Source organism: Talpa occidentalis, unplaced genomic scaffold (genome assembly GCF_014898055.3).
Source record: "Talpa occidentalis isolate TD23 unplaced genomic scaffold, MPIMG_talOcc4v2.1 talOcc4.10, whole genome shotgun sequence".
NCBI lineage: Eukaryota > Metazoa > Chordata > Mammalia > Eulipotyphla > Talpidae > Talpa > Talpa occidentalis.
The window spans coordinates 8,699,021-8,719,131 of NW_023600993.1; the positions used below are offsets into that span (position 1 = coordinate 8,699,021).

Sequence of the window (20,111 nt, forward strand, 5' to 3'; positions counted from 1 at the left end):
TGACTCATTTCATGAGTGCTCCTAGCCTGTCTCAGCATCAATTCTCGCTGCCTGAGGTCCTTTGAACATTCAATTTCATAGACTGAGGTTGTAGAGGAAAGGTGTGGCTAGGGGGAGGGGGAAAGGGGGAATTAATATTTAATAAGTGCAGAATTTTCGTTGGGGGTGATGAAAAATGTAGGGTGTAGATAGTGGCAGTGTTTGTACAACAAAGTGGGTGTATTTGCCACTACCAAACTGTACACTTACAAATGGCTAAATCGATAAATATTATGCTATACATAATTTTTTGCCCACATTCTAAAGATAAAATGCTTAAGGAGCAAGATAGGAGATTTCTGTACGTTCTCTTAGCCAAACACAATCATGATCACATTGTCATTTTTTTTTTTAGTCTATAAACTTTGGTCTTTTTCCTTTTCTAACTCTGGAAAGAATACACCCTCCCTGAAACGAACATAAAGACAGAGGGGGAGAATCCGGCACGAATCCATCATCCAGAGGCAACCATGGGAGGTTTCGTTTCTCTGAAAAGTTGTATGCTTGAGATCATAACCAGACAAACCACTTTTACTCTAGCTTTTTCTTTCTTTTCTTTTTCTAAGTGGGAATGGTTTCATCAGTTTTCCTAACTACATATAATTAATTCATGTTCATAGCCAAAAATTGAGAAAACTACAAAGCAAACTATTCCATGTTCCAGAAAGATATTTATTGCTAAAGCTAGCTTGAATATCCTTCCAGGCTTTTCCCAAAAAAGTTATGTATGTTTTGCCTAATACTTAAAAGTGTTTTACTTATTAGATTAATTGGAAACATATTTCCATGGCCCACATGTGTTTACTTAGTCATTTTAAAAGATCAGCCTTGTACCATAATTTTATTTGTTCATCTATTATTGCTGAATGTTTAGGTTTAACTGAAAAGTTGCAGTTATAAACAGCAATCCAACTGTTTTCACTCATGCTATTTTCCAATCAATATTAGAATTCCAATCAATATTCCAATCAAATCCTTCATGAAGTTCATTCCTATGCCAGTCCTTTTCTGAGATATTGAGGTTATTTCTAAGCTTACTAGTCCCACGAGAGAACAAGAATTGTCCCCCTTTTTTTGCAGTGAGAAAACTCACATTTAGAGGGGGAGTATGGTGCCCCCAAAGCTATTGGGATGGGCCTGGGGGAGAGTAGGAATTCAGCTAACCCTGAGCACCATGGTCTTTTCCAGCACCCCTGCAACTGGTCAGGGACAACTAAGTACAACAAATACTGCACCTTCAGCACTGCTGTCCCCTTCTTCACAGGGAACAGGGTCTTAGCCAAGCACATGACAGCTCAGAATATAAACTACGTTTCCCAGAGACCTTGCGTTAGCTGTGGCCACGGGACCACCTTCCAGCCAAGGGCATGAAAGCAGATGTGGCAACTTCTTGGTGGTGACCTAAAGGAAAAGGCTTTCCACCACCCCCTTTCCTCTTCCTGTGGGCTGGATGCAGTCAGGTTTATCAGGGCAACACAGAGGGCACTCCTGGAACCCCTAAATGCCCCACTTTCCCATTCCGATGTTCTTGTTTAGACCATTGCAGGAACAGAGGCCAACTCCTATTCTGTTATTTTAGGTTTGTGCATCCCTAGTAATTAGAAAACAAAAGTGAGGTTTACAAAGATATAAAAAGAGAAGGCAGGCCGTAAAGTCTGCCAACTCATTGGCTTTTTCACTTGATAGTCAGATGCCTGCCTTTAGTAAAAGCAAAAGCCGAAGAAGGAATCTATACATCCTTCTTTCAATGTTCTAGATTCCAAAAGAACTCCATATACCTGAATCATAACCTGAATGACTTTGAGTTCAGAAAGTTTTATTTATCTTCTAAAAGCTGCTTCCTAACCAAACCTTCACCAAACCTTCATCTATTTATGGAGTAGCCTTCAAAAGACACAGCAGTCACCTGTTCTTTTGCCTTTAAAAAGTCTAGAGAGGAGACTGTGGGCGGGGAGAATGGGAGTTGCCTCTGGGTACAGAGTTTCAGTTTTACACAAAGAGAAAGCTCTGGCAAGGGTGGTGTTGGTGGCTGTTTGTACAAAGAATGTAATTAACACTGCTATGCGGTAGAAATGGTTGAGATGGTAGATTTTGTGTGTACTTTACTCAAAAAAAATTTTTTTTAAAGTCTAGAATGATAGTTTTCAAACCTTTTTCTTCAAAGGTTTGAAGATCTTTTTTTCAACAAACTCCTTAACAGCACCTGGTATGTGAAATAAAGCCACTCACTCTGGTTGGGCACAACCACTTTCACCTCCTTCTTCACCACCCGCCCCCATTCTTGTGTGCTCTCCACAAGCTTGAAACTCTTTAAAAGCCCATTTGTGAAATAGATCTAGTGGGATATTAAATTTATTAGAAAGCAAGTATAGTAAATTGTCACTGGGGACGGAGAGACAGCCTGAGTATGTGGACAGATGTGGCCATTTATCACCAGCGAGACTCAGTTCTCGCAATTAACGTCTAAATTAAATTTCATCCCCATCAACATCCTGACTGGGTTGGGGGTTTCTGTTGTTTCGGATTTTGTAGAATTTGACAAATGAAGGAATGACACAGGCACTACCTTATCGATCCTCGGGAGGGATTTTAGCAGAGCAGGGAGAGCCAGTGGAGCGGCTTCAGGTGGTGATGGCGAAGCTTATAGAACCTCTCCAGACTTTTGCTTACTTGGGCATACCGGCCACACCATAATGACATGTCGCCCTGCCCCAAACCCAGCTGAAATCACTAGATGGCTATAAAAAGGGGCAAATCCAACAGACAAGGTGAAGGGAGAAGACAACAGCTTCTGTAAAAAGGAGGTGGATGGAGGTGCACAGTAGTCTCAGCAGGTAAGAGAAGACCCACCTGCACCTGTAGACCTAAAAGAGATAAGAACCCAAATATAACTGACCACAACAGACACGGTAAGACATTCTTTAGACAAAGGGGGAATCTGAATATGGCTCAGACAGAGGATGACTAGAAGGAATCACTATTAATTTTGCTAGCTGGAGAACAGCATTATGGCTATGCTGACCTGTTTGCTGTCAGATTCAGACTGAAAAATCAGAATAAAATGCCAAGATGTCTGTGATTTCCCTTAAAATATCCCATCAAAAAGGAGGAGGGTGGGTAGAGTCGGGTCTGACAAGATGATGAGGGTCACTGAAGCTCTGTGGTAGGCAAACAGGATTTCCCTGCCAACTCTGCTTTTGTGAGTATTTGGAAATTCTCAAATTCAAACAAATGTCACGTACACATAGGCGACTTTTAAGCAACCTCCCCCCCAAAATAAGTGAGAAACTTCATTACCTCTATCATTCCACCATGCACGATGGTCTCCCTAAATCCATAGCTGGTTTATATGTGATCAGAATATTCTAAATCTTCCCCTCAAATTTTTATCAGGTTATTTCCCACAAGAGCACGTCTGTGCACATGTGTGTGTCTATAGGTAGAGATAGCTATATAATCACACACTTATATATCTTGTATATATATCACATATGATATTATGAAAGCCATGCAGTTCTATTTTATAAAGTGTGGAAAAGAGGAAGTTCTAACCTTATTTTGGTACAAACATTATTAACATTTTCACGTCCAGACTTTTCTTATGTTGTTCCTAACATTCCATATCCAAGGACTCTGAATTGTTCAGTGAATGTTGCATCATAAACATTTTTGAATATTGAATATTGTTTTTGTGATTCTTAAGCTTATTGTATCTTTCCAGTACAAATGTGCTACGGATTTATTATCGAAAACTGCAAAGTGTAGAAAAGCAGCAGGATGACCCAGAGCCCCAGCTCCTTCTTGGAGATGGCCTTGACTCTGCTGAGATCAGCACCTTAGAAATTGTCTAAAACACTGTGGCGAGGGGGGGCTAGCTCCACATCTCTCCTGGACTAGAACTAAGGCTACATGGTTTGTCTTAGGTTTTACTGTTTTTAAGATTCATCCTTTGGAGCGAGCTTCACAAGGGCTATCATTTTATAATCACATGCCTTTGTTGAATCTAAGCCTGAGTTTGTGGCAGTTGTCCCTGCAGCCCCGTCTCAGCCACAATATCCAAGGCCCCCGAACCAAAGCTCCTGGCACAGCTCTCCCTTGTGCCGCTTACTGGGTGTGCTTTTGAGGCCCTGAAACTCTCGTGAATTTGTGTGGAAACCTCTCAACAAACATCAGTTGTGCCCACCATTCTGCTAGATGTTTGAAGAGCCTACACTGGAAAGTGAGCAGCCTACTAACCCCAACGGTGTGCCATGTTTGGGTCTCGTGAATCTGTATCCATTCTGATGAAAGGGGTCTACAGCTTTAAGGGGTTAAGGATCCAGAAAAAAATCGTCCCTGACGGGGACAAGTTCAAATCTTGGCACAATTCAAGTTTGAATGATAGTGTGTTGGTGTCAGGTAGGGTGACCTCTTCCACAGATGGTCTCTGGCTCCAGACAGAGGGTGACAGTCAGAGCCTTGACAGGGAGCAGACCAGCAGGCCTTTAGCCCGATGGCCACAGGTAAAGTCAGCACTGCACCCAGGAAGGAAAACACGTGTTATCTAGAAATGAAAAGAGCAAGATCCTTCAGGCAATCGAAGACCCTAAAGCTTCTTATATTAGGTCTGATCAGGGACCTTCCTGGTGGTAGGCAGGCTGTCTAGACCAGCGTTGTTCAAATTGCACCGTGCACACAAATTCCCTGGGACCTTATGAAATTCAGACTCTGAGTCATGAGTTCTGGGGTGGACACTGGGATTCTTTTGCTAACGCTCTCCTGGACGAGGCCTGCTTCGGGTCCCGGGACCCGAGAGTGAGCAGCAGCCCTGCACGCAATCCCCCAGGGGGTAGAACTCACCTCTCCTGGCCTCTTTCGAGGCCCTTGCTTCTGAGGGCCTCGCCTCCTGTGTCCCCTCAGTCCAGCACACAGACCCCCAGTTTCTGGAAATACTGTCACTGTGCTGAGAAGGTGAAGCTTTGAGTTGATGTGATGGGGAGCCCCTGTACCTGCAGCTTGTTCCCAGGCTACCTGTACCAGGGTGCTGCTTGTTAGGATGTGAGGTTTAGAATCCCAGCAGTGGAGAGGCCCATTGCAGCCTTGGTACAGGAGGGGTGGGCCCAGCCGAGGGGGCATGTCAGGCCAGCCCAACCGTACCCCGCACCCAAACCCCCAGCTGCAGATCAGGCCACAAAGACCTGGGGGAAAGCACTCCATGGAAGCCCAGGAAGCTCGGTGAGCCCAGACTCAGCCTCTGAGCTGGGTCTTTCTTTTCCAGCAGAGGCTGCAGCGCCCCACTCTCTACCCAGGCAGTGTGGGGTCAGCACTGAACGTCCCAGTCAATTCGGGACCAGGGAGGGGAGCTGTTCTTTGTGTCAGAGACCCCAGCTCAAGCTGTTTGTAAACCAGGACCCTGTGTGGAGAAGCCCAGCGCCCAGCAGGGGTCTCGGGTCCTCAGGTGGTCTGCCCGGCAGGGGAGCAGCAAGGTCAGAGCCGGCTGGGGTGATGAATGGCTGGGGTGGTGAGTGTCAGGAGAGTGGCCAGGCCTGTCTGTCCTTTGTGGCCTCTTGAAGGAGACTGAGGGCAGCATGGATGGTGCGGAGTTCTGAGAAGGGGTGACTCAGCGAGCGAGCTTTGGAAACTCCCTGCAGCATGTGGAGACTGGAGGCAGGATCCAGGAAAGAGCGGGGAGAGGCCAGGAGGGGCCAGTGTGGCCCTGGGGACGGTGACAGAAGAGGGACTTCAGGGCTGTGAGGGTGAGGGGCAGTGACACCCTGGCTTTCCTGAAGGTCTACCCCACCACGGCCGGCCCGGAGACAGGGAGGTCAGCTGAGGAGGTGGGATCATCTTGGTTTCAAAGGTGAGAGAACCAGTCTCTGGCACCACTGGCTCGTTACAGAAATCTGTTTAATGGTTTAGGAATGTGCACACTCTGGCTCTGCTAAGTCTCCATAAAGGCAACTTTTCCATGTTTTAAAAAATAGATTTGATATAAAGATCTATATATTCATAAATAGGTAATGTGAAAAATTCCCAAATGCAAATGGCATCCTTGGGTTGGCTGAGGCCCTTCCCACCCCAACAGTCCAAGCCAGAGGGGGTCACAGCATTCCGGGGGCCCCACCCTGCACAGCCCTCCTGGGGAAGATAACTGAATTCAATATGAATTAGGAGCTCCTCCAGCTCCAAACCTGCTGGGCCCTGTGTCCTCGAGGTCAAGACCTGCCTCGTGGGAGAACAGAGACGTACCCTCCAGCTTCGGAGTCCGGACACATCCCTGCCGGCCCCACCGTGGAAAACCTGCCCTCCTCAGGAGCCTCCTTCAGCTGGGATACTTCCTGGCCTCCCTCCCAGGACCCCTCCCCTTCACCCCGACCCTACCTGCTCCATTCTTGGGTAATTTATAAACAAGGGGAGAGATTAAACTGTTCTCCTCTTGCCCCAGAGGCCTGATCTGCTGGGAGAGGGACTGGCCAAGTGAGGGAAGGAAATAGAGGCCCATCTTGTTTTCTGCACACACTTCCCCATTTTCTCTCACCCATGTCTGGGCCAGAGAGTTGGGGAGGCCCCGCCTGAGGGGCCACTACAGAGCAGGCACCCAGGCACATGTGGTCATCCCTGCCCCAGGGGGGCCCGCGCAGTGGGAAATGACCTCAGCCCAGGATAGGGGAGCCTAGCAGGCCACGGGTTGGGGCAGAACTCATTCTTGCCAGAGGGTACAACGGGCAAGGGATGAACTTGGGGTGTAGCCAGCTGGGTCACTTGTAGGATTCTAAGTGAATCAAAGGGCAGGGTGGGTAAAGGGGGAGGCCAGGAAGGGGTCTGGGGCAGGGTGGGGCTGTGGCAGTTTTGGCCATCCTGGTGGAGTAAGGGCTGCTTCGGAGCCCCAGAAGTGCTAGAGCAGGGAGACAGGACCAGGATGACCTGCTGGACCAGTCACTCTGACAGGAGCAAGAGGGTGGCTTGGGTGTTAGAGAAGGGAAACTCCAGGGCATGGAGGTCCGTGAGGGGTCCAGTTGAGGGGATGGGGTCTGGGGTAGAGGGGCAGGGGGTTGTAAAGGTGGAATCCTCAGCACTGTGGGGGTGGGAGAATGTGGAGCTCAGGTGATCCTGGATTTCTAGGCTAAAACCCCTGGAGTGTAAGGCTGCCCCAAAGCATGGAGGATGGGGTAGCAGGAGCCCTCTCAGTCCAAGTTTCTGACATCTTGGGCTGTGAAAGTGAGGTGCTATTTCTTGGTGGCTAGGTGAGCCACGGAGCCACCAATGAGAGGTAAGCTCCCTGATGCAGGCTGGACTGGCCACCCCCTCCTAAGCTGAGCCTTCATGGGATTTCAAGTCTCCCATGCATGACTCTCAGTCCAAGGTGCCAAAGCTACCTAACCCTGTTCCAACCTGGCACCCAGTGAAGGAAGGCTTTTCAGAGAGGGTGGGGGGTAGCAAAGGGCAGGGTCACCATCTGTACTCGACTGGAACTGGGGTGGCAAATCAATCCCTGGGTATAGGCCCAGGCCTCTGCTCCAAGCCCCTACTTGTACCTCCCTCCCAAAGCAGCACATTTCTGCAAGGTCAGGCTTTGTGAGATTCTCTTCCAGCTTTGCCCAAATATCAGCCCCTCACAGGCAGTCAAGAGGCTGGAGGGCCACTGCCCTTGGCCTGAATGGGGCCCTCTATAGGGAGCCCCTTAAGAAAGCCAGGCATTTTCTACCCTGCTGGCAGAACCCAGGTACCATGAACAAGGGGCAGGAGCCACCGCCTCTCCCTGCCAGCTGCGTGGCCCTAGCCCTGCTCAGCCCCATCCCATCAGCAAGGCTGCTGAGGAAAGAAGCCAGACGGTCTTCCTGCTTCCACCTCCCATCCCAGATGACTCCCCTCAGGGCAGACCCCTGTTGAGCTGACCACTGTGGGCTGCTCCAAGCCTCTGGCTTCTGGCCCTACAACCAGGCCTGCCTGGGACAGGGACCACGCAGACCACAGTGCCTGGAGGGGAAAGCAAGAAGTGCAAGATGGGACTGAGCAGGGAGCCACCTGGCCTCCGGACCCCTCTGGATGTAGCCTCACCATGGCTTAGAGGGCAGTTCACTTCCTGGGGCACCCACACTGAGGAGCCTGAGGAGCTGGACTGGGAGGGACAAGGGTTGGCATGGAACCATCACCTGCCTCCCACAACCTAATCCCTATGATTCTCTGAGCTACACCCAGAGTACCCTGCTACATCCAAGAGCGCTTGCCTTCTAAACTTAGAATCCAGGACAGGGAGAGGCCATTAAAGGGGCGTGGTTCAACCCCTGGTGGCGGGGTGGTGGGGGGAGGGGGGTGGTGGTGGTGGTGGTGGTGAAACAAGGACTGCAGGGCCTCACCTTCTGTAGGCTGCATCTGGAGAGGCAGCACACGGGTGAACCCTGGGCGCCCTGAGGATCCCTCTCAGACCTGGACCTCAGGAATGTCAGCTTTTACTTTTCCCTTAAAGGACCAGTTCCTATCTCACGCCCCTACCCCCAAGCTTCTGAGAGCTGGTGCCCCAAAAGGAGCTGGTTTTGCAACCTGAGCAAAATTTTGGGCTGCAAGCCAGCAGAGTCCCCGCTTGGCTGTGGGCCCTGACCCCGCACTTGTGCTAATGAAACCAAGAAGCTACATGGAAAACCAGAAAACTCGAGAGGTCTTGCTAAGACAGTGAGCTGGCCCAAGGTGTCTGTGAGTTGAGAGCTGGCAGTGAAGAAAGGAAGAAGGCTCCGTGCTTGGGAGGAGGCAGGGTGTCCCTGGGCTGTGCTCAGGAACTGAGTCCATTGGGCCAGTTGCCCTTGCTCTCTGCGGCTACATACGGAGGCCCTGGAATGGCCTGGAAGAACCTGGGCACCAGCCCCATTCCTGGAAAGCAGCAGGCTACTACCACAGCTGCAGACTGAAATGGTCGGAACCAATCCATGTGGGACAGGGAGGCACGTTCCTGGCCCCTCACCCACTGCTATCCACGGGGGCCAGTCCTGGAATGTGAAGAACTCTGAGGGAACAGCCTCTGGCTGGCAAGATGGGCCCCACACCCTACCCTGTGACCACAGTTCTCCTGTGCAGGAGGAGGTCTCCTGCTTCTTCCTTCCTTGAGGGTACCTTGCCCATCAAGCATCCAGGCCCTGGGATGGTCACTTCCAGGACTCTAACCAGCTGCCCTAGAATTGCTGGCGTCCTGGAGGGCCAGTTCTGGAGGGCTGGGCTTGGCAGGCCAGAGAGAGAGAGAGAGAGAAGGTGGGGAGGCCCCTGCCTGCCTGCCCGCCACCCCAGTCAGCACCCACAGCCCCAGCTCTCTCCAATGTCCTTGCTGTCCAGTTGGATGTGGTCGGTGCCCTTCTCACTGAGCAGAGGGCCCCCATGCCTCATCACCAGCTCCGTAGCCACCCTCACGAAGGCCTCCTCCACGTTGTTCGAGTCCTTGGCAGACGTCTCGATGGCACACAAGATGTCGTAGTGTTCCGCCAGGCTCTGTGCCTCAGCCAGCTGGACCTCCCGGAACTCATTGAGGTCGGACTTGTTCCCTGCAGGGAAAGGCCAGGAGTAGCTCAGGGAGGTACACAGGTGCCAGGCCAGGCTATGTTACCTGGCAGGGTCATCCGAGACCCAATACCATCCCCTGCCCTGAGAGCTGCCAATAAATACAGTTGTGTATGAGTATCTTACCTATTTTTTAAAAGTTTTTAATTTTAAAGTTTCTTATTCTATCCTTTACTCCCTCATTGTGTTTTCTTTTTTTGCCTTTGCAAGGGATTTGTGTATTTTCTTGCTTTTTCCTAAGAATTAGAACCACTAAAGTTTGGTGATAAGAACGCGGTACTTTAGGAGAAGAAGAAACCCCTCTTTCCTATTGCTTTCTGGGTAATCCCCCTCTTTCCTATAGCCACTTCACCTGGGTATCAGTTTCCCCACTAATGAGAATTAACCAGCAGAATAGGGATTAAATAATACAATGGCCATGACAGGCCATCAGTGTTGAGGTTAACAAAGAAATTGGCCTTTTTTCCCTAAAATGTTATTATTATGTTCATTGTTTACTCTTTCCTATTTTTTTTTTTAAGATTTATTTATGCACACAAGAACTGAGGTGTAGGCCAGAGGTGTGGGGGGTAAGGATTCACCAGAGAGTGAGGAGCAGGACAGGCAGATCTACTGAAATACACTGCTGAGGGGAGTAGGAGAGACAGGAGAGGTCTGTTGTGCCATGTAGGTAAGCTCCCTGGCTGGGATTGAACTCATGTTTAAGTGGCCGCTGATAGCTTCATAGTGCTGTGTCTTTAATCTTGGGCCACCGGGGAGGCCCTCTTTCTTATTTTCTTTAGCAATGTTTTTATTCTCTGTAAGAATATAATTTTGATTATTTTTGCTTTTCTGATGGTACAAGCAAAGACTATACTTTACTTGAGAGTACACCTCTGGCTTCTATAGGTGTGAGATGTTTCATATTCTAAACAATCTACTAAACTCTTCCTTGACTCAACTTCTAGATTTTTTTAAGTCTCTAAGTGGTTGACTTTTATGTGATTATAATGAGGGCATATATGTGTGTGTGTGTATGTGCATCTATGAAGCTCTAAAATTTCTTTGGTAACATTAAGGGAGGTAGCAACCAACTTCAACATATAGAATCTACTTGGGCTCTGATTTTAACAAACTGAAAAAAAAAAAATCACGTGACATTTAAGAACAATAAATCTGAACTGTGACTATGGTATTATATGGCGCTCTCTCTCTCTCTCTCTCTCTCTCTCTATATATATATATATATATATATATATATTTAAATGTCTTATACATTCATGCTAGAATATTTATAGAAGAAATAGCTCTTGGATTTGCCTCAAAAGGATACATGGAGGTGATAAGGGCAGAGAAGAAACTGGACATGAGCTGACCTGGGTGAGAGATGGGGTTCATTACACTATTCTCTTTTTGCAATTATATAAAATGCTCTGTGATTGAATATTTCTGTAAATGTCCTGGATAAAAGGGAAGTGGTTAGGCCAGACAGAGAGATTCCTGGGGAATCCAGCACTGACTAAACAATTCCACACCCTAGTCTCAGCAGGCCGTGCGGGGGGGGGGGGGGGGGGGGATGGTCCAGTAAAACCCTCCACCTAGATTGGAGAGGACACCTAGCCCTGTCCAATGTCATCTCAGAGGAATCAGCCTGACAAGGACACAGGGAACACACAAATGCACCAAAGCTTCTTGGGCTCAGGCTGAAGGTAATGTGGGAAGAACAGAGCAAACAGAGGTAATGATCTCCCTTCTCCCTTTGCAGCAGCAGCAGCTCTCAAAGTGGGGTCCCAGGGCCAGCACTATGGACATCACCAGGCCCCCGGGGGGAGCTTGTCAGAAATGCACCTACATGTGCTGCTCGCAAGTTTCCTGAATCAGACACCCTGGGGTGGTGCTGGCGTCTGGGTTGAAATAAGCCTTCTGAGTGGTTGGGCAAGTCCTGCGTGTGACACAGCTAGTGACTGAACTCGGATGGGCTAAACCGAACTCCACACTGGTATGTTCATGGTGGGTGGGGACTGGGCTACATTATTTCACTTTTCTGAGCCTCAGCACATCCCTCTCCAAGAGGAAGAAGCCAGGGTTAGGAGAACTAAATCTGATGACACACAGGAAGATTTAACCAGCATTAACCGCTGTGTGGATCCGTGCAAAGGAAATGTCTTTCCTCTCTTCCTTCCACAAATACCAATTTTGAATATAATGTCATATGTGATTAGAAGGATCAGATGTGCAAGGTTTGGGCCAGAATTCTGGCTCCATTTCTGCCCAGCCAAGCTCAGCACCTCTGTGCACTCTGGCTGGCCATCTACTTAGAAAGCAGAGAGAGACCGAGATGGGCAGAGTGGGATCCACGGCCCTGAACCCCCCAGCTCACCAATCAGCAGCTGTACAATGTTGGAACCCCCGTACTTCCTCACATCCTCAATCCAGTGAGGCACCGACAAGAAGGAGCTCCTCTTGGTGATGTCATAAGCGAGGATGGCCCCGTTGGCACTGCGGTAGTAGCTCTGGGTGATGGTGCGGAACCGCTCCTGGCCAGCCGTGTCCCAGATCTGCAGCTAAAGAAAGGAGCATCCTGTGAACCTGGTGTGTGGCCAAGCACAGGGGCCTAGGGGGACAATCTCACAGACCTACACCCCAAGTGCTGCTTCCACTGGGTAGGAATCACACACGGGCCACTGAAGGTGGACAGAGAGAAGGTCTTCTGAGTCCTCTGAAAGCAACTCGGGCACCCAAGTTTGAGGAAGGAAGGAGGCAGCAAGGGGAAGGCGAGCAGTCCTCAGCTCCGCCCTCGAGAGTCTCCAGAGAAAGGAGGTGAGGGGACAAGGGGTGTGCTCTGCACTGCAGCTGGAAGTCAACTTGACTTAGGGGCCCTGTGTTCCCTCTCTCCACTAAACACTGGGTTTGCTGCTGGGAACTGAAATGGAGTGCTCACGCAGCTCAGCCTGGTAATCTGGTCCAGGGGTGACACAAAGCTGGCTGTGCGCATGAGGGCCTATAAACACCCCACACCTGGCTGGCCATAAAGCTCCCCAGCACCAGGGCTCTCTACTAATGCCCTGGTGAGGCTGGAAGATGTTCCACCTCCTGGAGGTGAGGGAGCGGGGCTGTGGCAGGGAGGGCCTGCGGGAGGCAATGGGCAGCCTTTTCCATCAGCCCACCCAGCTTGGCAAAGGCACACATTTGCTAGTGCCTGCTGCCGAATCCTCTAGACACTGGCCATGGAAGAGGTGCCCGTGTGTAGCAGGAGTTTCCCTGGCTTTTGATGGAAACAGCAGGATAAATACCAGATTGGGCAGGGAGGATGCTGGACCAGGGGCAGACCTGGACTCAGAGCAGGAGGCTGCCCACACCAGCTCTGGGACTGGGAGAAATGGACTGTGGGTGTGCATCAGATTGGGCAGGGGTCTCTGGAGCAGAGCTTTCCTTCTCTGCTCCATATATCACAGACTCCTGGGCTCCCTGAAGATGAACATGAGCTTGGTCTACAAGAAGCTGCAGGTCTGTCCATCCTCCCTGCTGGCACCAGCACTCAGGAGCCTTTTTATCTAGTTCTCAAGGTATGGGGTGGGGACAGGCCACTGAGGCGTCAGCTGGTGGGGGCAAGGCTGCTGATACTGCAGTGTGAAGGTGTCTTCCTCTTCCCTCGGCCCCACGAAGAAAAGTCTGTGAGCTCTGGGCCACAAAGTAAAACCCTCCAGTCCCGAAACTCCTTATTCAGAGGCTCCAAGGCAACAGGTCTCATGACCCATAGCTCAGGCATGGCCGCCAGGGGGTAAGCAAAGGCATGAGCTTTGGCAAGAGAAAAAACTGGGACCAGATGACCAAGGACTCATGTCCACACCCCAGAGGAGACATGAAGGACAAGACGAACAACAGATGGGGGGTGGGTGACTTGGAGGAAACAGAAACTCTGCAGAGGCAAAACACAGTAGAAAAAAACCCATGAAGCAATAACAGAACACCATTTTTCTAAGGTCGGGAAAGTACTCAGAAAGAAAAAGAATTCTTGAAAATTAAAAAAAAAAAAACATAAATGAAAAATACAACATAAGGCTTGGAAGAGCTGAAATCTTTCCAAAGCAGAAGGGGGGAAAATACAAAGAGATGGAAAAAGAAAAAAAAAATTACAGAAGTAGCCTAGGAGACGCAATATCAGGATAATAAGGATTTCAGGGGCAAAAAAGAACAGTAAAATCAAGGGGAGGAAATCAAAAAAATACTTTAAAAAATCAAAGAAATACTCTACTAAGAGAACTCCCCAGAACTGACTGGAGGGGTGCACTTGTGCAGGGGAGGGAAACAGACCAACACGTAACACCTGACTGGAAATTCCTGAACAACAGGGAGAAGGAAAGATCTCAAGATCTTTTCCCAGAGAGGAAAAGCAAAGACAGGTTTCAAGCTTTCACATAGAAGACCCGGATGGCACGAGATGTTCAAGGAGACAATGCCTTAAAAGGATGAGGGGAAATTATTTCTGACCTAGAATTCTCTACCCACTTAATTATCAGCCAAGGCAACTCCAAACACACAAGCCTTAAAACCTTTCAGGCCATCCTTTCTCAGGACGCTACAGAAGATTCCTCTACTAAAGTAGTCAGCCACAAATAAGAAAATGAAGGCTCCAGAAATAGCATTTAACTCAGTTGAGAAGCATGGGGAATAGTTTCCCAGGATGACAGGCGGGGGAGACCCCAAGATAACAGCCAGACAGCAACATGGGCATACACCCCTCGGGAATAGGCCACTGGGGTCCAGGGCAGCTGCCTGCACTGTAGTCCTTGGAAGCAGAAGATGTTCGACAGAAAAACACCTAACGCTGCCTATTTCAGGATGTGAAGACCAAGCAGCACTGGACTATCCCTGGGGGGTAGCGGGGAGCAGAACTCACGGTCACCACAACTCTCTGTCCAGGATGGTTTTCTGGGCCCCAGACAGTGGGCTAGACCCCAAACAGAGCATGAGCCCAAGTATCGTTTCATCGGTGGCAGATCAGAATCTGGAGCAGCTGGTGTACCTGAATGAGCAGCTATAAGGGAGTTTCTGTGGGGGCCCCTGGTGAGCCCTTGCTTGAGGGCTAGAAATGCAGAGTGGGAACACCAGAATCGTACCAGAGAGTGGCTGCAATGAGGTTGAGAACAGACCAGAGATAAGGGTTGTGCAGTGCAGGGGGGAGTCTGAAGTCCCAAGCCTGACACGGTGAAGAGAGACCCATTAGCACCCAGACATTAAGCCGAGACATCAGGAAGGCTGCACCCAATGACTGTGGACCACGGCTGGTAAGCCCTCCAGAGATCTCCCCCAACAGAGCCCAAGACCAAGTCCCAACATAGCCTGGGGTTGGCGGCTGAATTCTGAATTCCATCAAGTCAGCCTAGAGAAACATCTTTGGCTTTCCACCTCTCTGCCCTCGCAAACATGAGAGCAAGGCACACGGGTCAAGGTGATCAGCCAGTAACTGAACAGTAGCTGGTAAAATGTGGGCAGTCTGGAGGAGATATTTTTGGAAAGTCGGTTCTCAGGACTGGGAATGTTCTCATCCTACTCCCCATGCTGGAGGAAGTAAAGGAAAGGGGACCGGCAGAAGGACCGGCCAGAAGCCATAAACCAGTTCTGTCACTTTCCATCTCGGTGTCTCTGGGTTAAAGCTTAATTCTGTTTTCATCTGTAAATAAAAGATGCTGTAGAGGTTAAATAATAGATTCAGTGTGCACAGTGTCTAGCACAGAAAAGGTACTGGATAAACACACCCATTTCACAATATTTACTGAGCTATTATAATTGTATGGCCAGTGTTTTTAAGACATGCGAAGGAATGTTAACGCAAGTAGCAAGCAAAAAATGCCCAAAGACAAATAGCACCAGCGTGCGGCTCCTTCATTTGCTCACTCGATGCCTACTGAGTTCCTGCCGCGTCCCAGCCCCCGTTTTAGCAACCGGAGATGCCACAGGGTATGAAAAGCTCCCATCCCAGGAGGGGAGGCAGACAAGGAGCCTGCAAGGAGGTATCTGCAAGGAGGAAAATGGGCTTTCTGAAGAAAGTAAAGGACCGAGGGGAGATGCTCCAGGGCGGGTGCCTCCTGGGGTGGTCAGGGATGGTGCTGTTGGAGCAGAGTCCTGAGGAGGAAGAGCCCAGCACCAGGATGGAGTTCAGATAGAGGGAACAGTGCAAGGGCTGGAAGCCTGCCAAGATGCAGGTTCAGAAAGGGCGGGGAGGCCAGATGGTAGTGAGGAAGGAGAGAGGAGGTACGCCTGGCTTCCTGCCTGAGAGCCTCCATTTCTGGGACAGGAGGGCTATGGGAAACCCCATCAATCCTGCATTCATGACCCACAAGTGAGAGGGGGTTCCCACTCTAGGGGGGAACCCTCGACCATGGGGGTTGAAGGGATGTGGGAGCCAGTGGATGCTCCCTCTGAGAGTCACTTTTGAGACACACCACATTCGTTTCAGAGAGCCTGGGACAGATCAAGGCCTCTTGCTGTGACAGTGACAATGTAAGGATGCAATCTCATATTGCCTTTCCTTCCTTCTTTGTTTCATAACCTCCAGTCCCTAAAACAACCACACTGCATGCAAGGCCTTGCCCCGGGTGCTGTTTTCCAGGGAGGCACGGGCTAAGACAAGCTGTGCTCCGATTTGTTTGTAAAGCATCTCCTGGGCTGCTGGGTGGAGAATGGTGTGGGTTCCAGAAGTTTAGTAGAAGAGGCCTAATTGCCTGGCCCAAATGCCCTCTGTGTTCCAAGAAGCAGAAGCTGATGCAGGCTGGGCCCCTCTCAGGCAGCCATGGCCCCTAAGCTGCCACCAGGCGGGGTCTCCAGGGAGGCCGGGCAGAAGTTTAATGAGTCTCTTCAACCACCTTCGGTCTCTGAGACAAGCAGGTGAGAACACGGCAAGCAGGTGGCCGTCCTGAACTATGTAGTAAAGAGGGCAGGCTGGGGCTGTGTCTCAGAACCCACTGCATAGATTCCAGGGGCATCCTAGAGCAGACCTGTGGGTCACTAGGTCCCAGAGGAGAAAGGAGGCTGGTGGGCACACGGACTGGCCAAAGCGTTTCAGCAAGACACTGAGTCCAAGTCCATCTGCTTCTGCTACCCTTCTGCTCCCAGACCTGGGCAAGGCCTGGCTAGAGGAAGCTACTCCTGTCATCACCTCCCACAGCCTCAAACCAGGGTCGCTGGGGACAGTCTCAAACATGTGTGGGCTTTGTCCCCTGCACTCGAGATCCTGGCAGTCTGTTTTCCCGCCTCGAGTGGCACCCCTCAAGGACCACGGGCTCCAACTCTATCTGCTGCAGCTTTACTCTGCAGCCCTGAAGTGCTCCAACCCAGGCCGTCACATCACTGCTTCCTCCCTTCAGCCCACCCTGCACCCCAACGTCACCACCAGGAGAGATCTTTCAGGATCTCTTAGAAGAGCAGCCCATGCTATCCTTCACCCAGTTTATTTTTCTTCACTGCCCCCACTGCCTGATTTGACATAAGGGGCACATGTGCGTGCACTTTCTAAATGCTCGTCAACCCCTTCATGTGTGTTCATGAGGGCAGAGGGGCATGTGTACTGGCCTAGTGCCCAGCACCCAGAGTAGTGCCCGGCATGCAGGTGTTGGGTTACCTGCCCCACACGGTCTCCCTTGAGCAGCTCCCTCCAGGCCTGAACTGAGGAACAGGAAGCTGACTGTTGGGAATTTGCATGCTCATGAGTCTGAGGAGGGGGGTTCACCATCCAGAGAACACAACTGGCCTGAAACTAAGGAGAATCGCTGCCAAGTTGAAACCACTACCCCACCCCGCCTACCTCTCCACCCACCGGAAGTCCTCTGGCTGCTTTCTCACTAGACAAACAGACTTTGTACTGTAAATTACACCTGAGCCCTCCCTCCCTAATGCTTTCACTTCCCACCTGGCACGCAGCTAGTTTCTCTAACCTTCCCGGCAGAATTTAGGGGACTCCCCCTGAGTTGCCAGTATGTAGAGTGCAGTCCAGAACCATCTATGGCCCTAGGATCTGTGTTAGGCCAGTTAGGGCGGAAAAGGGTTCCCAACACACATATGCTCAGAAGGTGCTGCCTCCCTCCCCCAGGCCAGCGGGGGTCAGTCAGCCAGTGCCCGGTGGGCAAGATGGGGGGGATCTCAGGCAACAAGTCTCAGGCTTGAGTCTGGGTTCTTCTTTTGCCTTCTCGATGGGAGGGCTCAGGGCACTGATGTCAGGCACAGCCTCAGAGTGAGGGGACAGTCTCATTTTCTCTTCTGAGCTCCACAGCTAACACCCTAGCTTATGCGGTGCTCAGTTCCCCACGCCCACGATGGACCATTCTTATTCTTGCCATCCACCTGAAGCTTTTATAGACACACTATACCTGGCGAACTCCTGGCAAACCCCATCTCAGCAGCCACCTCATTAGAACAGCTGTCCCTGACCCATAGGCTGGGTCCCAACCCTAAGCAGAATTCATTCTTCTACCCTCTTGTTCCCACAGCCCTTTATTCCTGTCTGACAACACACCTCAGAGGACCAGGTATCCATTTAAGTCAAAGGCCCCACACCAAGGTGCCTTTGAGGGCCAGCAGAGAACATAAAATGAAGCTGTGCCATCTCAAGCGAATTCAATGAAAAAATTAACCAACAAATTGTATCAGGGTGGTCCCCAGGAAAAGGGGAGATTTCAGGTTTTGTGTTTCACCCAAGGGAGTGTGGACCTGAGAGAGTGGGGCTGGGGAAGAAGCTGGAGAGGAGACTGGAGAAGGGAGGAAGCAGGATGGAGAGCAAGAAGGAGACCCTGAGGAGGCACACAGAGCAGAGAAACACATGAAAAAGCTGTGCTTGCTTCTTGGTCCTGGACTGGGTGACATAGATGTGGGTGAGAGACCCATGGAGAGGTTAACAAGGGCAGCTTTCATCTTGGTTTTGATTTTACTCTTTTCCTCCTAGACTTGTTTGACTGCTTCTGACCCTTTTTAATGGGTCCCCACTGGAAGGTGCTTTAGACTTGTGGCAGGCATTCAGGCCTTGATTTGGGTCAATCCTGTTTGGCTGGACATTTACTTACCAGGGGATCAAGCTTTGGATGCTTGATTTAAAAACTGTATCTTCTGTCTTTTCTGTATTACACACTAATTGTATTAGAGTTCCTTTCCGTTAAAGGTCTTACATGTTTTGTCTTGATGCGGCAGATGGCAAAACTTATTTGGAGTGGGCAGGTTTGGGGGTTCTGGGGTGTCCCTCTCCCTGCCCTATAACAAAATCACTATAAGCAAAAAAATACAAAAACTGGTTCTAGGGTGGAGATCCACCTAAGGCCATTCCCTGGGGGGCCCCTGGTTTGTAAGTCTGTCTTGCCATAGAGAACAGGCTCTTGAGGAAAGAAACTCCAGCATATTCTTCTTTGGCCTACCAGTCACCATGCCCTGGCAGGCTCAGCAAGGACGGTGCCCCTCACAGGCAGGTGGTGGTGGTCAGGCCAGTGAGGGGAACTTGCTGCTTCCCAGGGACCCAGGCTGCCATTCCTACTGAAAGCTCCCACATGCTAGCAGTTCTGCTTATTAGGTTTGAAGCACCATTGATGGTTCCATTCCCAGAACCCATGTCCAGCACTGTCCCTCCTGCTGGAGGGACAGAGGATTTTATTTGAACAGGCGTTCTCCTGGGTGACGGAGCAGACAGTGGAAAGTTCCTTGCTTCTTTGGAGCAGCAAAGAACCTTGGAAAAATTAGTTTTCAGGACAAAACTCTGCATATTGGTCAGAGTGACCCAAATACGAGTTCCTGAGCTATTTTTCATCGAGTCTTGGGATGTGCTGAGTTGCACCAGGAGGTGGAGTCTGCAGCCATTCCTCGGCCAGCTGCCGGCAGGGCAGGCACGCCTCTCGCCAGGCTCTCCAGGGAAGAGCTCCACCCGGGCTTGCAAACAAGCCACAGAGAGCCTCTATGCACTGCTGGAGGGCCAGCGGATACTGCAAACCCTCTGGCTGTTAGTCTGTTAGACTCAGGCAGGTGGATAGAGATCAAGTGAGGAAGAGAAAGGGAGTTGCTGGGGGACAGGCAGCTCTTATGTGGGGTACAGTAAGGGCTTGGGAATGGATTCTTGAGCCCAAGATTCCTCCTGCCCCCTAACATGGTTGTTCAAGATCCCAGCAGCAGAGATTCCTTTCTCTGCCCCTGGCATTGGTGGGTCATCCGCAGTTCCAAGTGAAGGAGATGAGAAATCCTGGGCTACCCCCTCACTTCACCAGCACATGATCAAGAACAGTCACTGGAGTCTACCTCTCCTCGGATGCCTTGCAATTTGGGGGCAGCAGGTACCAGCCAGCTCATTTTACAGGGCCTGTCAGTCCATTTCAACCTCATGATAGCCCTAGAAGGTTTATAACTTTTTACATGGGGGTCACCATCAAACAGCAGGAGAGCTTTGCTTCGAACGCCATGTCCTTTACTGTACACACGGCTCCTCTACAAATCAGATCCTTTTTTCACATCAGTGATGTAGAAATCATCACTGATGATTGACACCTCCTGCCAGAATCGAGACTGAACCCTTTTGGAGGGGAAAAGACTCTAGCCTCTTG

At 50.3% G+C, this 20,111-nt stretch overlaps 1 protein-coding gene across 2 annotated transcripts in view; it reads right to left on the reverse strand.

Annotated features, from left to right (window-relative positions):
• Positions 1-762: 762 nt before the first annotated feature.
• RAB43 (RAB43, member RAS oncogene family) overlaps positions 763-20,111 on the reverse strand; it is a 30,873-nt gene continuing 11,524 nt past the window's right edge. Inside the window, exons 2-3 of one of the 2 annotated variants that reach the window (XM_037523954.2) lie at positions 11,921-12,104; positions 763-9,545 (exon numbers count right to left, since the gene is read on the reverse strand). In XM_037523954.2, coding sequence (XP_037379851.1) covers positions 9,295-9,545; positions 11,921-12,104 — 435 coding nt within the window. In that variant the 3' untranslated portion in view covers positions 763-9,294. Of the gene's footprint in view, positions 9,546-11,920; positions 12,105-20,111 lie in introns of those variants that run through there. The other variant, XM_054701253.1, reaches the window with a different exon arrangement.